We start from the raw sequence: 18188 nt of genomic DNA on the forward strand, positions 1-18188 counted from the left end.
GGAAAATTTATGGTAGCAGCCCTAATGGGGTGGGGACTGTTGAAGGGAGCAGGATTCCTCCTCATAGGGCCTGATTCTCAGTTGGACGTAGCTTCAGCCTTCCTTGCATCTTTTGCTGCAGCTGCGTCTGTGACATTCTGCTAATGCCGCTACAATGCCCTTCCCTGGTGTACAGCTGTTCAGAAATAATACATTATTAATTGGTTCTGGACCACCAATCCAAAGCACCCCTACTAGTGTCCCCAGGGTGCCTAGGCACACAGTTTGAGAACCACTGCCCTACAGAATAATAATATACACTTTGGCCCCTATAGAAAATAATACAACTCATTGACCCCCACAGGAAAAAAAAATACACTGGACCTGGTAAGTGAAGAATAAAATACATTGGCGCAAAACAGTAAAAAAAAAATATATAAAAAAAAATATATATGAACCCCACAGGTAAAGAATAAAGTGTATGTCCCTGGGTAGGGGGCCGTGGGGTGGGTTGGGGAGTGTATGTCCCTGGAGCCTGGTGGTTTGTTTATGTCTATGGGGCCTATAGATATAGCAGATTAGGATAGACTTGTAGCAGAGGGTGATAGTTATATGTAGCAGAGGAGGATGTGTAACAAAGGGTGATAGATGTAGAAGAAGAGGACATATGTGTAACAGAGGGTGGTATAGCAGAGCAGAGAAATGTGTAGTAGAAGATGGATGTAGCCGAGAGAATAGATATGTACCAGAGGTTGATAGATGTAGCGGAGGAGGACAGAGCAGAGTTGTGTATTGTAATCACATTGACTAAAAACCTGAACAGAAGGGCTACATAAAAGGACTGTCTCCTGTTTAGCGAGATTGGCAGCTCTGCTCAGGTCTGTTCTGTGATCATGTAAGGTGTCAGGTCCTGGAGCTTGCTGGGAAATGGAGTTTCACAAACCGCAGACTAACACCCCATGGATTGGAAAGAACACTACACCTTCTATGAGGCACCATGCTGCCACATGAAGCAGGTTAAAGTCATTATTAGTTAATGATTTATATGCTAAATACACTTCTATACTCACAGAATGCTCAAAGGAGCAAACATGCTCCAAGTGACCCCAACACTTCAGTGGTACAGAAGAACATTTACCATAGCCAGGGGTGGATTGGGCCACAGAGAAAGCCCTCCCCCACCTTCCAGGCCGACTCGCCTTGTCTGCACCAGTGCAGGTCGATTCATAAGTTGGCCGACCACCGTGCTTCCTGGATTTTGTTCCACTGTGGAACCCAAACCAGAAGCTGTCATTGTGGAACAGCAGGGTAACTTTGTAGGGATGCCCCCATTATCATTAACTAATTATGACTTGAAGTGTTGCGATCACTTGGAGCATGTTTGCTCCTTGGAGCATTCTGTGAGTACAGAAGTGTATTTAGCATAGAAATCAGTTCTCTGATAAACAGGCAGTCTTGCTGCATTTGCTATATAGTGGTTCCACCTAACAGTACTAGAGGTAAAATGCAATGTTTCCTAGTGGATGTGAGGTCTACTTATATATTCCAAAGAGGAAAGTCCAAACAAGGTTTGAGAGAATAGTTAGAAAAGGATTGTATGAGGGTAGTTCAATAAATGGGGTAAATGTATTCACCTTGTACATATACATAGAATCAATAGTATGTCTTTGGTACAGATAATTTTTCCTCTTAGTCCCCATGCTTGCCTAAGCATTTATTCCAACTATACCCCAAGGCATCTAGATAAGAAACTTTATTGTCACTGTACAAAACAACAAAATTACAAACCAGGTCAACCACATACGCATTACAGTTTGGAACAGCATATTGATTAAAAGTCTCCGGCCAGGTCCACTCTAACAATACTAAATGGGAAAAACTGTTCCTATTCCAGGAAGTTCTCAATATGATACACTGAAAATGCCTTTTCGAGGGTAGAATAGAAAACCCACTGTAATACCGATGCTGACAATAGTTTAATTTACGCTCGAGCGTCCACTACCAATGACAACCACAGGCCTTGCGCTCAGAACCAGTTTTGTCTGCTGGCCCGCGCTTTGTACACTTTACCAACTGTTCAACAATTTACCGTCTCTTGCTAATGCCCATGTTGCTGCTGCGAGTGCCAACAGTAATTTCATGTACAATGTCTGTCAGATTGTGTTGTTTACCCATTATTGTGAGCGATACACTTCATTAGTCTCTGTATACCTTTGCTGTACTTTGCATAATATCACTTGGTGGTCATATTAATTTGACAGCTCAGTGTATAAATATTCATAATCTTAAATCAACTGTTGAAGTTTGGTGAACAACATCTTAACAATAATGTTTGTTACTTCAGGTACACAAAGTCACACACATTATTAATAGGCCAGCATTTGCAGAAAGATCAACTGGCAGAGGTCGTAAGGGACTCTGACATCATGCTCAAGTAAGTGTCTTTTTCATTATTTTATTCCTAGTAACCTATTGGACCTGTCATTCCCTGGGTCGAGAGGTCCCCCTCTCCTCCCCCCTTATATTTTCCTTCACTGCCATCTTCTAGATGATCCTGGTGTCTGTCCTCACTGTGTCTAGTCCTACTCTCCCTGCTGTCCCTTCCCCTGCAGTGGGAGCCGTTAATGGTGCCACACTCCGGCTAAAGCATTTTGCATGACGAGACATCACATAGCGGATTGTTGTATAGAGTTATGCCCGGGATGCATGTACAGATAAAATGCCTGTCAGACGGACAATTTATCTGTCATCCTCAGACAGTGCCAATATCACAGGCATACAGTGTGAGATCTCTCACAGCGTATTGGTTGTGATATCGACACTCCTCCCCCTGGAAAGAGACATTTCCCTGTTCCTTCCCATGTGATGGAACAGGGGAATGTCCATCGGTCTTCTGTGGTAGGGCATTCTCTGCATGATGCAGCCGTCCGGGCACTTAGAATACAGTATGTTGCATCGGATGGACATGCTAGATGTTCCAGCATGCCCAACTGATTGATATTTTCGATCGGATAGCCGCATACATGCTACTATTATTTGGGTGATTCGCTGATATCGGGAAGATTGGCCAGATAATTGTAGCATGTATGCCCAGCAATTAGACAAGTAAAACATCTGACTGCATCAGTATTCTGCATGTTTGTGATTTTAAATAGTTATAGTTATTACAAGTAGTGTTATATGAGGTTGAATTTATTAAGTGTTTGGAAACAGAAATAAGTAACACAGATGAAACTATTTTTTTTTTTTATCTTGCAGGGATGGTTATGAAACTTTCTTTGATAAGCTAAATGAACACAATATACCCGTGTTCATATTTTCAGCAGGGCTGGGCGATGTACTAGAAGAAGCCATACGTCAGTGTGGAGTCTACCACCCCAATGTTAAAGTAGTCTCCAACTTTATGGATTTCGATGAAAATGTAGGTTCTGCTGTTATTACAAAGTGCAATATTCATACTGGTTTCATGTCCTTTGTAATGCTAAGGGTAATCTATAGATATGTTTTCTTTATAATGGGGGGGGGGGGGGGGGGGGGGGTAGTCCTGTCACTGTATCACGCACGGGTGATGGACACCACTGTAAGCACAACATGTGTTTCTTGCTGATAAATAAGGAATTTCTACAAGGCTGTGTAATACACATCTGTCTGCTACGACAACATTAAAATTCCTAATACTGTATTTTGACTTTCTTCAGGGTGTTATGAAGGGCTTCAAGGGAGAATTAATACATGTTTACAACAAACATGATGGTGCCTTGAGGAGTACAGAGTATTTCTCCCATTTGAAGGATAACAGTAACATCATTTTATTGGGCGATTCATTAGGAGACTTAACTATGGCTGACGGAGTGCCAAATGTGGAAAATATCCTCAAAATAGGATTCCTTAATGATAAGGTAAAGAAATGTGACCACAATGTTCCTCTCTGAAACTTACATTGTGTGGTAAATCTTGCTAAATTTTATAAAAGTTTATATCATTTGAAAATGTACCATAAATGAAGAAGTTGGTAATAGTAACATGCACGATTAATACAGGGAGAGGCAAAAAAGGCATGGGAAATGCTATTCATAATTTTAGTACATAATGTAATTGTGCTTGGGATACAGTTTATTTTCAATTATTTTTTAATATATTGTAATTTCCTGACGCATAGCAGCCTTTAGTTCATGAATGATTCTTAGTCGATGTTTGTAGACCTCAGCTGTCAGATGGCCTGTTGGTTGTGTATAGGCCTTTCATGAAGCTGATGAGAATTGTTTACCGCTCAGTAACGAAAATTCTGCTGGTTAGCATACCCAGAGCTTCATGAAGAAATTGCAATGATAATGCCGGCAATGACCCAACAAGTGATATGAACCTTCAGAAATCGACTACAAATGTGTATCATGAATGAAGGCCACCATCTGGTCGATATCCTATTCATAACCAACTGAAAATAAACTGTACTCTATGCACTTTTAGGTTATGTACTAACACTTTGAATAGCATTTAGCCGTTAACCTTTAACATACGAGAGTCTTTTTGCCTCCACTGTACTATACGTTTGGGGCTAGATATTCTCGTCCTGGGTTCTTCCAGGATAAGGATGACATGGCAATGGCAAAGAGATAATCACTAACCCACCTTTTTCAAACCTGTTAGGCCAGTCACAGTACTTCTTGCAAGGGTCCTCAAAGTTTGGTGGTTCGCAAAATGCCAGATTGGAAGCGTTCTGGATTTCCAGTATACAAACTGCAGGATATTAAATCTGTACTTTGGATATGAAAACCACATCTGATGTGTTTAACACTTTCCTAATTGCATACAAAAGCTCCCCTTAGTACTGTAAAGCTCCACTATAGTTTAAAGCAAAAGAGCCAGAGATATAACTACTTAGGTGGAAACTGCATAATTCATTCCACAAATGCATACTTAAAAATAAGGAAAAAACATTCCATATGATTTTAAAAGAAAATTATATATATATATATATATATATATATGTATATAAAACACAAAAGTATCTTTATCTTGCGCCAAATTCAAAGCAGCACAACGGGAGAGGTCCCTGTTGGAGGACCTCAATAGCATACAGAATAAAAAACAGTTTCCCAAGTGCGCTAAATAAAACTGTATCTACAATGATTCTCCCAGTGTTGTTTCCATAAGTCAGAATTGAATACTGGAGAAGATTTGTATCTGGGAACCTGTAACGGACACCCCTCACCAAGATGGTCACCCAAACAAGAGGCCCAAGGCCAATTAGTAAAAAATTATTTTAATAACATGTTAAAACAAATACAGTTTTCACATAAAATTCCTCATATAGTGTTCACAAAGATGTGTTTAAAATGATGACAATAAAGGATAACCAGTATGTTCATTGTGTGGTCTTTAACTCTAGATACTCCCTCACCTTTTTCAAGGTGCGAGCTTAAGAGGGAGTATCTTCCCAAACTATGCTGGAAACTCCTGACTGACAAATCCAACGCGTTTCGTCTTATCGACTTCATCAGGGGTAACTTGTTTGGGGATGAATAAAAAGAATGCATTTAGTTTATAAGGACTGATGTCCAAAATTTGAAGAGCAAAGAATATAAATGGTATGAGAATTTAGAAAAAAAGGTACCTGCCAAATATATAAAACAGGCTTATTTGCCATTAATAGATTTGTGTGTGGAGAATCACAACCTAAAATTGTGAATGCAAAAATACATTAATAAATGTGTTTTATAACTACTCAAGAAATTTCTAATAAAAATGTCAGGGCATACCTTGGATATAGTGATAAAAAGGGATTCTCTTAAGTTCGCTCCTGATAGGAGCTTTCTTGGTGGTTCCTTTTAGGAATCCTAATGGTCCTAGATATAAAATTCTGCCTAATAGGGAGGAAACAAGGGATCTGATATAAGCTATTAGGGAGAATTGAGGGGTGTAATCTATTTTATTGATAAGTAGAACATACCTTAAAGATAATTATTCGAGACTCCTTTGTGGAGCTCCTTATAGGGACTATTGATTGAGGTTCCCTTTAAAAATACTGGCAGTCAGATTTTGACGCACTGCCTAGAAAGGGGAAAATTCACATATATACCGATTATTAAAGAAAAAAGGAAATCTATATTAATGGTTCTAATGTTTACCAATAACCTGATCCATTAAGCAAATACCTGAATAAGATATCCAGATCTTACAATCAGGACTATTTCTGATTCAGGTATAAGACCGTATATAGAATACTTCTAGGAAAAAATACTTCTAGAAAAAAAATAAATCAGAATTTAATTAATTATTAATGAAAGGTGTTTCAGTCATTTGGAGATCATATTCAAGGCATAAATAGATGTACATACCAAAAAGTATAAAGCTGATTTGACAATCACAACGCAATGAAAACCTCCTCAGTAAAACTCACAGAATGGATCTTTTAAAAAATAGAAACATTGTCACTGATTAAACAATGAAAACATTAATCAGAGGGAGCATATTTTATCAGCAAAGAGATCTCAGTAGTAATTATCTTCCAGAGATCATACAGGTAAGAAAATTACGGTATATCCATAGTAATTCAAGTTTTCAAGAAAACTGGACACACAGAAATAATAATAATAATTGATTCAGACTTCCAGGATATAAAGCAAACAAAAGTAATATACAAAAACATTGTTGTTGAAAGGGACATTGTTTTATCTTTAGCAACATCAGTTAAACTTATTTCTACAGGTCAAATGAACAAAAAGGTTTCCATCCATAGTGATTAGGTGAAGCCTCCAAAAGCAAAGCAAGCAGATAAAGTATAATATATAAAATGTGAACTCACCCTGAGAGATTCTGGCTGTGAATGGAAGTGACAGAGTGAAGCTGTAATTGCTACAGCTGCTATTTAAGCTGCTCCCATAGTTACATCACTTCCTCTAATTACAAACCATTTAGAAGTTAAATTATTCTAAATGAATGATTGAGCTTGATTTGTATGGATGCAGCTGACTTCCATTTGGGATTCCAAATGAAAGTCCTGCTTGGGTTATAATAGAGCCCACAGTGTATAATTGAAAGACTTATAGATGTTTTTGAATAGCCCACACCTGGCTGGAAAAGCATACTTCCGGTATGCGTTCCAGCTGGCTATTGGTTGCATTAGTACTCTGACGTTAGAAAAGAGGGATGTGTTATTATTATTATGGCCTCCGCTCACTAAGGCGGTATCCATGGTGATCTAGACGCCCCCTGTACTGAGTACAGGGCGTCTATTCCCCGTCTGGCCGCACCTTCTATTTCCTATGTGGCGCGTCACAGGCACGTGAAACACCCTGGACCCCTCGACACTTGATGCGTCGTGAGCCCGCGCCGTGCCACATACCCGCGACACGCCTCCTGACGCATTACGCGTCATTAACACGCAACTGAGCAACAGTTCCCTTATTGCTTTAAACTACATGTCAATGACGCTCCACGCATGACGCATAGCACGTCACCGGCATGCAGCTAGCCGCGCCCATCTTCATCTAATGTGTGGCGCGTCCCCAGTACCTCCTTGGTGGGGCGCGGCTGTCCACTCGTACACATCCCACGGTGGTCAGCCACGCCCCTGGACACACTGGTCCGCCAGCTGCTGGCCACGCCCCTAACTCGATCCATCAAACTTGTGTATCAGACATAAAATGATAATAAAAATAATACTAAAAAGAGTAGTTTAATGTATATTTATTTGTCTTACACAAAAAACCTGTTTCGGTGGAGAATACTTTAAGAATCTATTGCTTCTGAATATATAACTATATCTAAAATGTGATACATATATATGGAATCATTTCCAATATCAATTCAATCGATTGTGATTTAAGTGTGGAATCCCATGGTGGGGACTACAGATGTATGTGTATGCTCTTCTTAATGTCTAGACTGGGACTATAAAGGGAGACTTATAGTTTCATAAAGAAACCTTTCACAATATATAAAGAAATTAAATAAGATATATTGAGTGGTGGAAAATAAACTGCTAATTGAACCCTTTATGTATGTGATTTCGATAAATTGCTGGTGTGTTGGGTTGTATTAAGTGTTGGCTAATAGTCCTTTATAATGTGCAGTCTATATTATTGATGTGAAGTGAACTAAATATTGATTCCCTAAATAAGTGTTGGCTTAGTTTAGAGCCTTTTGTGATATGTGATCTAAAATGAGTGACTTAAAGTAGCATCTCTAGAGAAAGAGAGAGAAGAAAAAAATAAAAATAATAGATAAAAATAAAGTACATGCCCCCCGCCACTCCCTCCTCTGCTTGGCTGCTTTGCATTTAAGGGCCTCAGTTTTACATCTCTGATGCAGTTGAAAAAAGATCTAAGAACAGTTGGAATCTAAACACATATTCCCTCTTGAGACTATAATATACATGTTGCTACCCACTCTATAAATACTCAGAGTTTTATTCTAAATATAAATACAGATATATTGGTTAAAGAAATTATATGATGTCTATGTTTTCATTGAGGCCGTTCGGATGAAGAGTATTTAGAGTGAAAATCCAAAAGGATTCTCTTCTGGAGAGTAAACGTTCTTTGTCACCTCCTCTTGGACCTAATTTAATCTGTTCTAATATGGTGAATTTCAAATCTTTAACGTTAGAGTTGTGTACTTCTGCAAAGTGACGTGGTAAATTGTGATTGGTAACTTTGTTTTTTATGCCTCGTAGATGTTCCTGAATTCTAAGTTTAACATTACGTTTTGTTTTTCCTATGTACATTAGACTGCAACTGCAAGTTATTCTGTAGATGACAAATTCACTGTTGCAGTTGACTCTATCTTTTAGAGTATAGTCTATTCCATTTTCATGTTTCCAGGAAAAAGTGGATTTCTCCATGAACTTGCAACATATGCAACGATTACATGGGAAACAACCTATAGTTTTTTCAGTTAGGAAGTTTGACCTAGGTTGAATGATGGATTTTGTTGATTTTATCGTACTTGGTGCTAGAATACTCTTTAGATTCTTGGCCCTTCTAAATACTACTTGTGGTTTAGGAGGGAGCGAGGGTCCAAGAATCGGATCTTTTAGAAGAATAGGCCAGTGTTTATCTAGTATTTTGGTTATTAATCGAATGGAGGAATATAAGGCCTGTTATTCCTCCATTCCCCATATAAAGGGGATCGAAGCAACACAGGCTTTTGTAACAGCTGACTCAGATAAATCAGAGGTGGAAACAAAATTTATTCTGGACAGCATAGATTTCATTTTAAAACACAACTATAGGTTGTTTCCCATGTAATCGTTGCATATGTTGCAAGTTCATGGAGAAATCCACTTTTTCCTGGAAACATGAAAATGGAATAGACTATACTCTAAAAGATAGTCAACTGCAACAGTGAATTTGTCATCTACAGAATAACTTGCAGTTGCAGTCTAATTTACATAGGAAAAACAAAACGTAATGTTAAACTTAGAATTCAGGAACATCTACGAGGCATAAAAAACAAAGTTACCAATCACAATTTACCACGTCACTTTGCAGAAGTACACAACTCTAACGTTAAAGATTTGAAATTCACCATATTAGAACAGATTAAATTAGGTCCAAGAGGAGGTGACAAAGAACGTTTACTCTCCAGAAGAGAATCCTTTTGGATTTTCACTCTAAACACTCTTCATCCGAACGGCCTCAATGAAAACATAGACATCATATAATTTCTTTAACCAATATATCTGTATTTATATTTAGAATAAAACTCTGAGTATTTATAGAGTGGGTAGCAACATGTATATTATAGTCTCAAGAGGGAATATGTGTTTAGATTCCAACTGTTCTTAGATCTTTTTTCAACTGCATCAGAGATGTAAAACTGAGGCCCTTAAATGCAAAGCAGCCAAGCAGAGGAGGGAGTGGCGGGGGGCATGTACTTTATTTTTATTTATTATTTTTATTTTTTTCTTCTCTCTCTTTCTCTAGAGATGCTACTTTAAGTCACTCATTTTAGATCACATATCACAAAAGGCTCTAAACTAAGCCAACACTTATTTAGGGAATCAATATTTAGTTCACTTCACATCAATAATATAGACTGCACATTATAAAGGACTATTAGCCAACACTTAATACAACCCAACACACCAGCAATTTATCGAAATCACATACATAAAGGGTTCAATTAGCAGTTTATTTTCCACCACTCAATATATCTTATTTAATTTCTTTATATATTGTGAAAGGTTTCTTTATGAAACTATAAGTCTCCCTTTATAGTCCCAGTCTAGACATTAAGAAGAGCATACACATACATCTGTAGTCCCCACCATGGGATTCCACACTTAAATCACAATCGATTGAATTGATATTGGAAATGATTCCATATATATGTATCACATTTTAGATATAGTTATATATTCAGAAGCAATAGATTCTTAAAGTATTCTCCACCGAAACAGGTTTTTTGTGTAAGACAAATAAATATACATTAAACTACTCTTTTTAGTATTATTTTTATTATCATTTTATGTCTGATACACAAGTTTGATGGATCGAGTTAGGGGCGTGGCCAGCAGCTGGCGGACCAGTGTGTCCAGGGAAGTGGCTGACCACCGTGGGATGTGTACGAGTGGACAGCCGCGCCCCACCAAGGAGGTACTGGGGACGCGCCACACATTAGATGAAGATGGGCGCGGTGACGCGGTTATAGCTGCATGCCGGTGACGCGCTATGCGTCATGCGTGGAGCGTCATTGACATGTAGTTTAAAGCAATAAGGGAACTGTTGCTCAGTTGCATGTTAATGACGCGTAATGCGTCAGGAGGCGTGTCGCGGGTATGTGGCACGGCGTGGGCTCACGACGCATCAAGTGTCGACGGGTCCAGGGTGTTTCACGTGCCTGTGACGCGCCACATAGGAAATAGAAGGTGCGGCCAGACGGGGAATAGACGCCCTGTACTCAGTACAGGGGGCGTCTAGATCACCATGGATACCGCCTTAGTGAGCGGAGGCCATAATAATAATAACACATCCCTCTTTTCTAACGTCAGAGTACTAATGCAACCAATAGCCAGCTGGAACGCATTCTGGAACGCATAAAGGAAGTATGCTTTTCCAGCCAGGTGTGGGCTATTCAATAACATCTATAAGTCTTTCAATTATACACTGTGGGCTCTATTATAACCCAAGCAGGACTTTCATTTGGAATCCCAAATGGAAGTCAGCTGCATCCATACAAATCAAGCTCAATCATTCATTTAGAATAATTTAACTTCTAAATGGTTTGTAATTAAAGGAAGTGATGTAACTATGGGAGCAGCTTAAATAACAGCTGTAGCAATTACAGCTTCACTCTGCCACTTCCATTCACAGCCAGAAACTCTCAGGGTGAGTTCACATTTTATATATTATACTTTATCTGCTTGCTTTGCTTTTGGAGGCTTCACCTAATCACTATGGATGGAAACCTTTTTGTTCATTTGACCTGTAGAAATAAGTTTAATTGATGTTGCTAAAGATAAAACAATGTCCCTTTTAAACAACAATGTTTTTGTATATTACTTTTGTTTGCTTTATATCCTGGAAGTCTGAATCAATTATTATTATTATTTCTGTGTTTCCAGTTTTCTTGAAAACTTGAATTACTATGGATATAACTTTCTTACCTGTATGATCTCTGGAAGATAATTACTACTGAGATCTCTTTGCTGATAAAATATGCTCTCTCTGATTAATGTTTTCATTGTTTAATCAGTGACAATGTTTCTATTTTTTAAAAGATCCATTCTGTGAGTTTTACTGAGGAGGTTTTCATTGCGTTGTGATTGTCAAATCAGCTTTATACTTTTTGGTATGTACATCTATTTATGCCTTGAATATGATCTCCAAATGACTGAAACACCTTTCATTAATAATTAATTAAATTCTGATTATTTTTTTTTCTAGAAGTATTTTTTCCTAGAAGTATTCTATATACGGGCTAATACCTGAATCAGAAATAGTCCTGATTGTAAGATCTGGATATCTTATTCAGGTATTTGCTTAATGGATCAGGTTATTGGTAAACATTAGAACCATTAATATAGATTTCCTTTTTTCTTTAATAATCGGTATATATGTGAATTTTCCCCTTTCTAGGCAGTGCGTCAAAATCTGACTGCCAGTATTTTTAAAGGGAACCTCAATCAATAGTCCCTATAAGGAGCTCCACAAACGAGTATTGAATAATTATCTTTAAGGTATGTTCTACTTATCAATAAAATAGATTACACCCCTCAATTCTCCCTAATATTGGCTTATATCAGATCCCTTGTTTCCTCCCTATTAGGCAGAATTTTATATCTAGGACCATTAGGATTCCTAAAAGGAACCACCAAGAAAGCTCCTATCAGGAGCGAACTTAAGAGAATCCCTTTTTATCACTATATACAAGGTATGCCCCAACATTTTTATTAGAAATTTCTTGAGTAGTTATAAAACACATTTATTAATGTGTTTTTTTCATTCACAATTTTAGGTTGTGATTCTCCACACACAAATCTATTAATGGCAAATAAGCCTGTTTTATATATTTGGTAGGTACCTTTTTTTCTAAATTCTCATACCATTTATATTCTTTGCTCTTCAAATTTTGGACATCAGTCCTTATAAACTAAATTAATTCTTTTTATTCATCCCCAAACAAGTTACCCCTGATGAAGTCGATGAGACGAAACGCGTTGGGTTTGTCAGTCAGGAGTTTCCAGCATAGTTTGTGAAGATACTCCCTCTTAAGATCGCACCTTGAAAAAAGTGAGGGAGTATCTAGAGTTAAAGACCACACAACGAACATACTGGTTATCCTTTATTGTCATCATTTTAAACACATCTTGTGAACACTATATGAGGAATTTTATGTGAAAACTGTATTTGTTTTAACATGTGTTATTAAAACAATTTTTTACTAATTGGCCTTGGGCCTCTTGTTTGGGTGACCATCTTGGTGAGGGGTGTCCGTTACAGGTTCCCAGATACAAATCTTCTCCAGTATTCAATTCTGACTTATGGAAACAACACTGAAAGAATCATTGTAGATACAGTCTTATTTAGCGCACTTGGGAAACTGGTTTTTATTTTATTTATATATATATCAGTGCAAAAGTGCTGCACTTTGAAACGTTGACTGATTACACCGGCCGGGTGGTTGTGTGTTCATTTTTCTATGATATGCCGGGAGGGCCGCACTTTTGCACTGTACATTGATTCTCTGTGAGGGCACAAGGCTGAAGCACTGTTTATTATGGAGAGTACTGGACCATTTGGAGATGTGTGTATATATTTTTTTGGGGGGGATGTAATCATGGATCAGTCGGTAACCCAATCCCAACACATATATAATATATAGTATGAACACCAGATACGACCGGCACTCCTACAGCAGATAATGAATACCAGGGTGCCTTCCCGTGGCACTACAAGGCCCAGCAAACAGAAACAAAGTAAAGGGCGGCACTCCAATGGATTTTGAAAAATAAACAGCTCACCAAGCCAGCTTCATTTCTTTCAACGTTTCAGGTGTCTTTATTTACACCTTTCGTCAGGATACAAAAATACAAAAGCACATACCTTATATAGCACCAGCGTGTACAGCACGCCACGCTCCCCCTGCTTCCGGCGCCGACGTCACAAACGCCGTCCCCTACTGTGACGCAGGATATGGGCGGGATGGTAATCATGGCAACGGACCGGAGTTTAGACGCGTCGCGTCATGTTCCCGCAGGCCGTGCTGACCACGCCTAATAGGCGCGGCTGTTACCATAGCGACTTGCTAAACAACCCGCCAGTGCGCCGGGCTATCAGAATAGGGAGCCCGTGGCAACCCCGTGTGAAAATACCGCTACATACAGCGGATCTCTCCCCGTGCAGAGCAAGAAGGGCTGAGAGACATTACACTCAGTCCAAAAAGCTCTAATGAGGATATCAACGTGATAAACATAAACCCCCACCTAATGCCAGCACCAGAAGGGACAAACAAATATAAAGATAGCCTGTTTAGAGCAAAATTTTGTGTGGCTGTGTAGATAGTAATAAGACCATACCACATCGTACAGATTATAGCATACATAGATGATTGCCTTAAGGATATAAATATAAAGATAGAAACTATAAAACTAAGATCAATACTATAAGAATAGAGCCAAAATATTATAGACTAATTAATGGCCCACAACAGGTCGTGTGTACATAGTCTCTAAAGACCATGGACCTGATCATGCAGGAAAAGGTACAAAGACAATGAATACTTCGAATATCTAATCCAGAAGGCAAACTCCAGTAGCGGAAGGGTACACTGAGACAAAAAGATTGTAAAGAGACAAACGATGCAGGTCAGAATAAGCAAAAATGTCATAAGAAGCAAAGGAGGGAAAGATTTTCATTTAGTCCCAAGGGGGCAACAGTGTTGAGCTCGAAGATCCAGCGTGCCTCCAACTGTAATAGTTTTCTGTTCCGATCACCTCCTCTAGACATCGGAGGGACATGATCGATGAGCTTGTATCGGAGAGCAGCCATCGTATGTCGTGCCTCCCTAAAATGTCTAGTGACAGGCTGCTCCATCTCCTTCCCTTCCAAAGCCTGCCTTATGGCTGATCTATGTTGCGCTGCCCGTTCTCTGAAAGTACAGGTGGTTTTGCCAATATAAGCAAGGCCGCAGGGACATTTGATGATGTAGATCACGAATTTGGACGTGCAGGTCAAAACATGCTTAATGGGAATTTTCTTCCCTGAGTGTGGGTGTAGTACTACTGGACCCACTTCTAAGTACCTGCAAGTAGTACAACCTAAACACCTGTATGAGCCAGGTTTCTTCGTTAAAAAGTGAGAGCGTAACTCCATTTTCTCAGCCGTAGTGTCATTGTGCACCAACCAGTCTTTCAAATTACGTCCCCTCCGATGACAGTTCAGCACCCTGTATTGATTAAGGGATGGTAAAGATTTATCAGTCTTAATGATTGGCCACAATTCTCTGACCTTTCTCCTCACTACTGTGCTTGCAGTATTGTAGGTGGTAATTAACGGTATTACCTTTTCTGGGGTTTTTTCTCTCCGCTGTAGACATTGTGTACGTGGAAGTGCCAAAGCTTTTCTTTTGGCACCCTCAAGGTCCTTCAACGGGTACCCTCTCTCTAGGTATTTCCCAATCATTCCATCCAATTCTAACTCACAATCATCCTGATTACTGATGATACGTCTGGCACGAAGAAATTGTGAGAAGGGTAAACCCTTTTTCACAGCCATGGGATGGAAACTTTTGGCATGTAATAACGTATTTTTGTCAGTAGGCTTATGATACACTGATGTCTGTAGATGGTTCTCATGCCTCGTAATCTGCACATCCAGATAATGAATAACGTCAGTGCTACATTCGAACGTTTATTTAATGTTGGCATCCAGATGGTTAATTGTCTGCATCCGGTCCTTGAATTCTTCTGGAGTGCCTGCCCAAATGAGTAACAGATCATCAATGTAGCGTGTAAAGAGGATAAGTCTCTCAGCTAAGGATGGATTTTGTAGAAATAAACGCTTCTCTACATTCAGCATGTAGGCATTTGCAAAAGCCGGTGCTACATTGCTCCCCATGGCGCAACCGAGCCGCTGTAGATAAAAGTGTCCATCAAAGTAAAAAAAGTTACGTGTGAGTGTCTTCTCCAGTAAAGCAAGAAAAAATTCCACGTCTGTCCCTTTATAGATGGAATTGCCCGACAATAGAGTTCTCACAGCCTCAATACCCTCCTGATGAGGGATGTTCGTATATAAACTCACTACGTCAACGCTTGCAAGTGTACATATTTCCGGAAGCTGCGTGAGATTCTGTAATAGTAGAAGTAGCTGGGTGGTGTCCAAAAGAACCGTCGGTTCTGCTTGAATAACAGGCTGAAGAAAACTATCCAAATACTTAGAGATGTTGCTGTAAAGGGATCCCCGGGCCGAGATTATAGGGCGTCCTGGGGGGGCGTCCCGATTTTTATGGACTTTTGGCAGCGTGTACAAGAGTGGTGTTACAGGATAGTCAACCGTCAAAGCCTTCAATGTTTGCTTGTCTATGATGGCATTTTGATGGGCTTGCATCAGGATCATATCGATCTCTTGTTTGAACCTGACCGTTGGATCTGCGCCCAACTTGCAATATACAGCCTGATCGTTTAATTGACGGTAAATCTCTGCATTGTATGCTGGTAGATCTTGTAACACTATTGCTCCACCCTTGTCGGCAGCCCTTATGACTACAGATCTATTTTTGCTTAGATCTTGCAATGCTTGAAACTCCCCTTTTGATAAGTTAGAAGAAACTCCGGATAGTTTGCCTGCTTCATGATCAACACCGTCTTCCAACATGCGAGCGTAGCTCTTGATGGCTGCGTTGTGAGTCTGCGGCTCAAAGATGGATTTAGGCCGTATAGGGTGTTTGCTGGATACAACCTCTTCCACGGCAGTATTTTTCCCATAAAATTCTTTTAATTTAATATTTCTCTGGTGCTTCCAGGAATCCACTTTCCAATCAAATCGGTTGAACCTGGTTACTGGTACAAAGGTTAACCCCTTGTTGAGTAATGAAGATTCATCTGCGTTTGTGACGTCGGCGCCGGGTGCCGGAAGCAGGGGGAGCGTGGCGTGCTGTACACGCTGGTGCTATATAAGGTATGTGCTTTTGTATTTTTGTATCCTGACGAAAGGTGTAAATAAAGACACCTGAAACGTTGAAAGAAATGAAGCTGGCTTGGTGAGCTGTTTATTTTTCAAAATCCATTGGAGTGCCGCCCTTTACTTTGTTTCTGTTTGCTGGGCCTTGTAGTGCCACGGGAAGGCACCCTGGTATTCATTATCTGCTGTAGGAGTGCCGGTCGTATCTGGTGTTGTTTGAAGAGGACTTGGACATGCAAGTATCTTTCTGACATGGCAACCACGCTACTTTGTATATGAATAACGTCAGTGCTGGGATTTGTGTGAGTGTGTTTCACTTTTAAATAGGTGTTTGTTCACCAGTTGGGACTAATTGAATGCACAGTTGTGCATAGATTTATTTAATATGGAAGCAGGAGCTGGCATATCTAAAACCCTGGGTTTTCATGCTGTGAATTTACCCACAGGGGATTTGTTAAGTTTTTCAGAGTCAGAGGCCGAGGCACTGTTGGTAAAGGATACCTTCCAATCCGCAGCAGGAGGCGATTCTGCAGAAGATATTTATTTTGCTTTACTGAAGTTACGTAAAAGGGAGATTGACTACCATTTACATGGTGTCACCATCTCTGATTATTACAGGGAACGTAAAATCCCTAGGGGATTTAGAATAAAAAATATTCCCACAATTGGAAGGACGAACCCTGAATTCTGCAGACGGTGGGCAGCGGTGTTGAATAAGTGCTCGCTGGACCTGATGATCTTGGTCGTGGAGGAATCCACTAGAATTCTGAATGAAACCACATCAAAAATTAATGAGATAGAACGTACCTCTAGACATCTTCTAGTAAATGATACCAGGGAAGATTGGTTGCAAAAATTACAGGCCAAACTTGACTCCCATAGGCAGGAGTTAATTAAATACAAGAAAACCAAGTTGGCAGCTGTCAACAAAGATTATGAGGAACAGACTGTATACCCATGGGCCACAGGGAAATTTCCAGTAAGAAATAAGAAATTTTTCCCTAGACGCAATACCAGAAGGTTCTTGACGGACACTGAGGGGTCAGCTGTGGACAGCTCGGCTACCGACTCTGATCAGGCGCCAACCTCCAACACAGGTAAACCCCCTTTAGGGGCTACGACACGGGCAAAGGTTGCCCCAAGAAAAGATGCCGCGGCAAAACAAGGCGGAGCAGGCAGGGGGAGAGGCAGAGAAAAACGCTAAGGCCTGAAAGTGACCTCATTATTAACCTTTCATCCCATGTCTTAACTGCAGATGAATCTTCATTACTCAACAAGGGGTTAACCTTTGTACCAGTAACCAGGTTCAACCGATTTGATTGGAAAGTGGATTCCTGGAAGCACCAGAGAAATATTAAATTAAAAGAATTTTATGGGAAAAATACTGCCGTGGAAGAGGTTGTATCCAGCAAACACCCTATACGGCCTAAATCCATCTTTGAGCCGCAGACTCACAACGCAGCCATCAAGAGCTACGCTCACATGTTGGAAGACGGTGTTGATCATGAAGCAGGCAAACTATCCGGAGTTTCTTCTAACTTATCAAAAGGGGAGTTTGCAAGATCTAAGCAAAAATAGATCTGT

General features: G+C 39.8%; 1 protein-coding gene and 2 long non-coding RNA genes across 9 annotated transcripts in view; 2 read left to right on the plus strand and 1 right to left on the minus strand.

The window, feature by feature from the left end:
* NT5C3A (5'-nucleotidase, cytosolic IIIA) overlaps nt 1–18188 on the plus strand; it is a 236780-nt gene that overhangs the window by 203192 nt on the left and 15400 nt on the right. For all 6 annotated transcript variants that reach the window (XM_063922542.1, XM_063922543.1, XM_063922547.1 and 3 more), the window contains 3 exons: nt 2324–2413; nt 3238–3400; nt 3678–3878. In XM_063922542.1, the coding sequence (XP_063778612.1) occupies nt 2324–2413; nt 3238–3400; nt 3678–3878 (454 nt within the window). The remainder of the gene's footprint in view (nt 1–2323; nt 2414–3237; nt 3401–3677; nt 3879–18188) is intronic.
* LOC134929041 (uncharacterized) lies at nt 5227–6830 on the minus strand. 2 transcript variants are annotated; one of them, XR_010178228.1, is made up of 6 exons: nt 6785–6830; nt 6318–6388; nt 5930–6030; nt 5739–5839; nt 5594–5655; nt 5227–5486 (listed from the first exon to the last, which is right to left on the minus strand). It is a non-coding gene; the product is annotated as an uncharacterized LOC134929041 (long non-coding RNA). The 2 variants fall into 2 exon arrangements; XR_010178227.1 differs by having other exon boundaries at nt 5739–5843.
* LOC134927712 (uncharacterized) lies at nt 11254–12846 on the plus strand. Its single transcript, XR_010177713.1, has 6 exons — nt 11254–11312; nt 11705–11775; nt 12063–12163; nt 12253–12357; nt 12442–12499; nt 12611–12846. It is a non-coding gene; the product is annotated as an uncharacterized LOC134927712 (long non-coding RNA).

The sequence above is a fragment of the Pseudophryne corroboree genome, chromosome 5 (assembly GCF_028390025.1).
Source record: "Pseudophryne corroboree isolate aPseCor3 chromosome 5, aPseCor3.hap2, whole genome shotgun sequence".
Classification (NCBI taxonomy): domain Eukaryota; kingdom Metazoa; phylum Chordata; class Amphibia; order Anura; family Myobatrachidae; genus Pseudophryne; species Pseudophryne corroboree.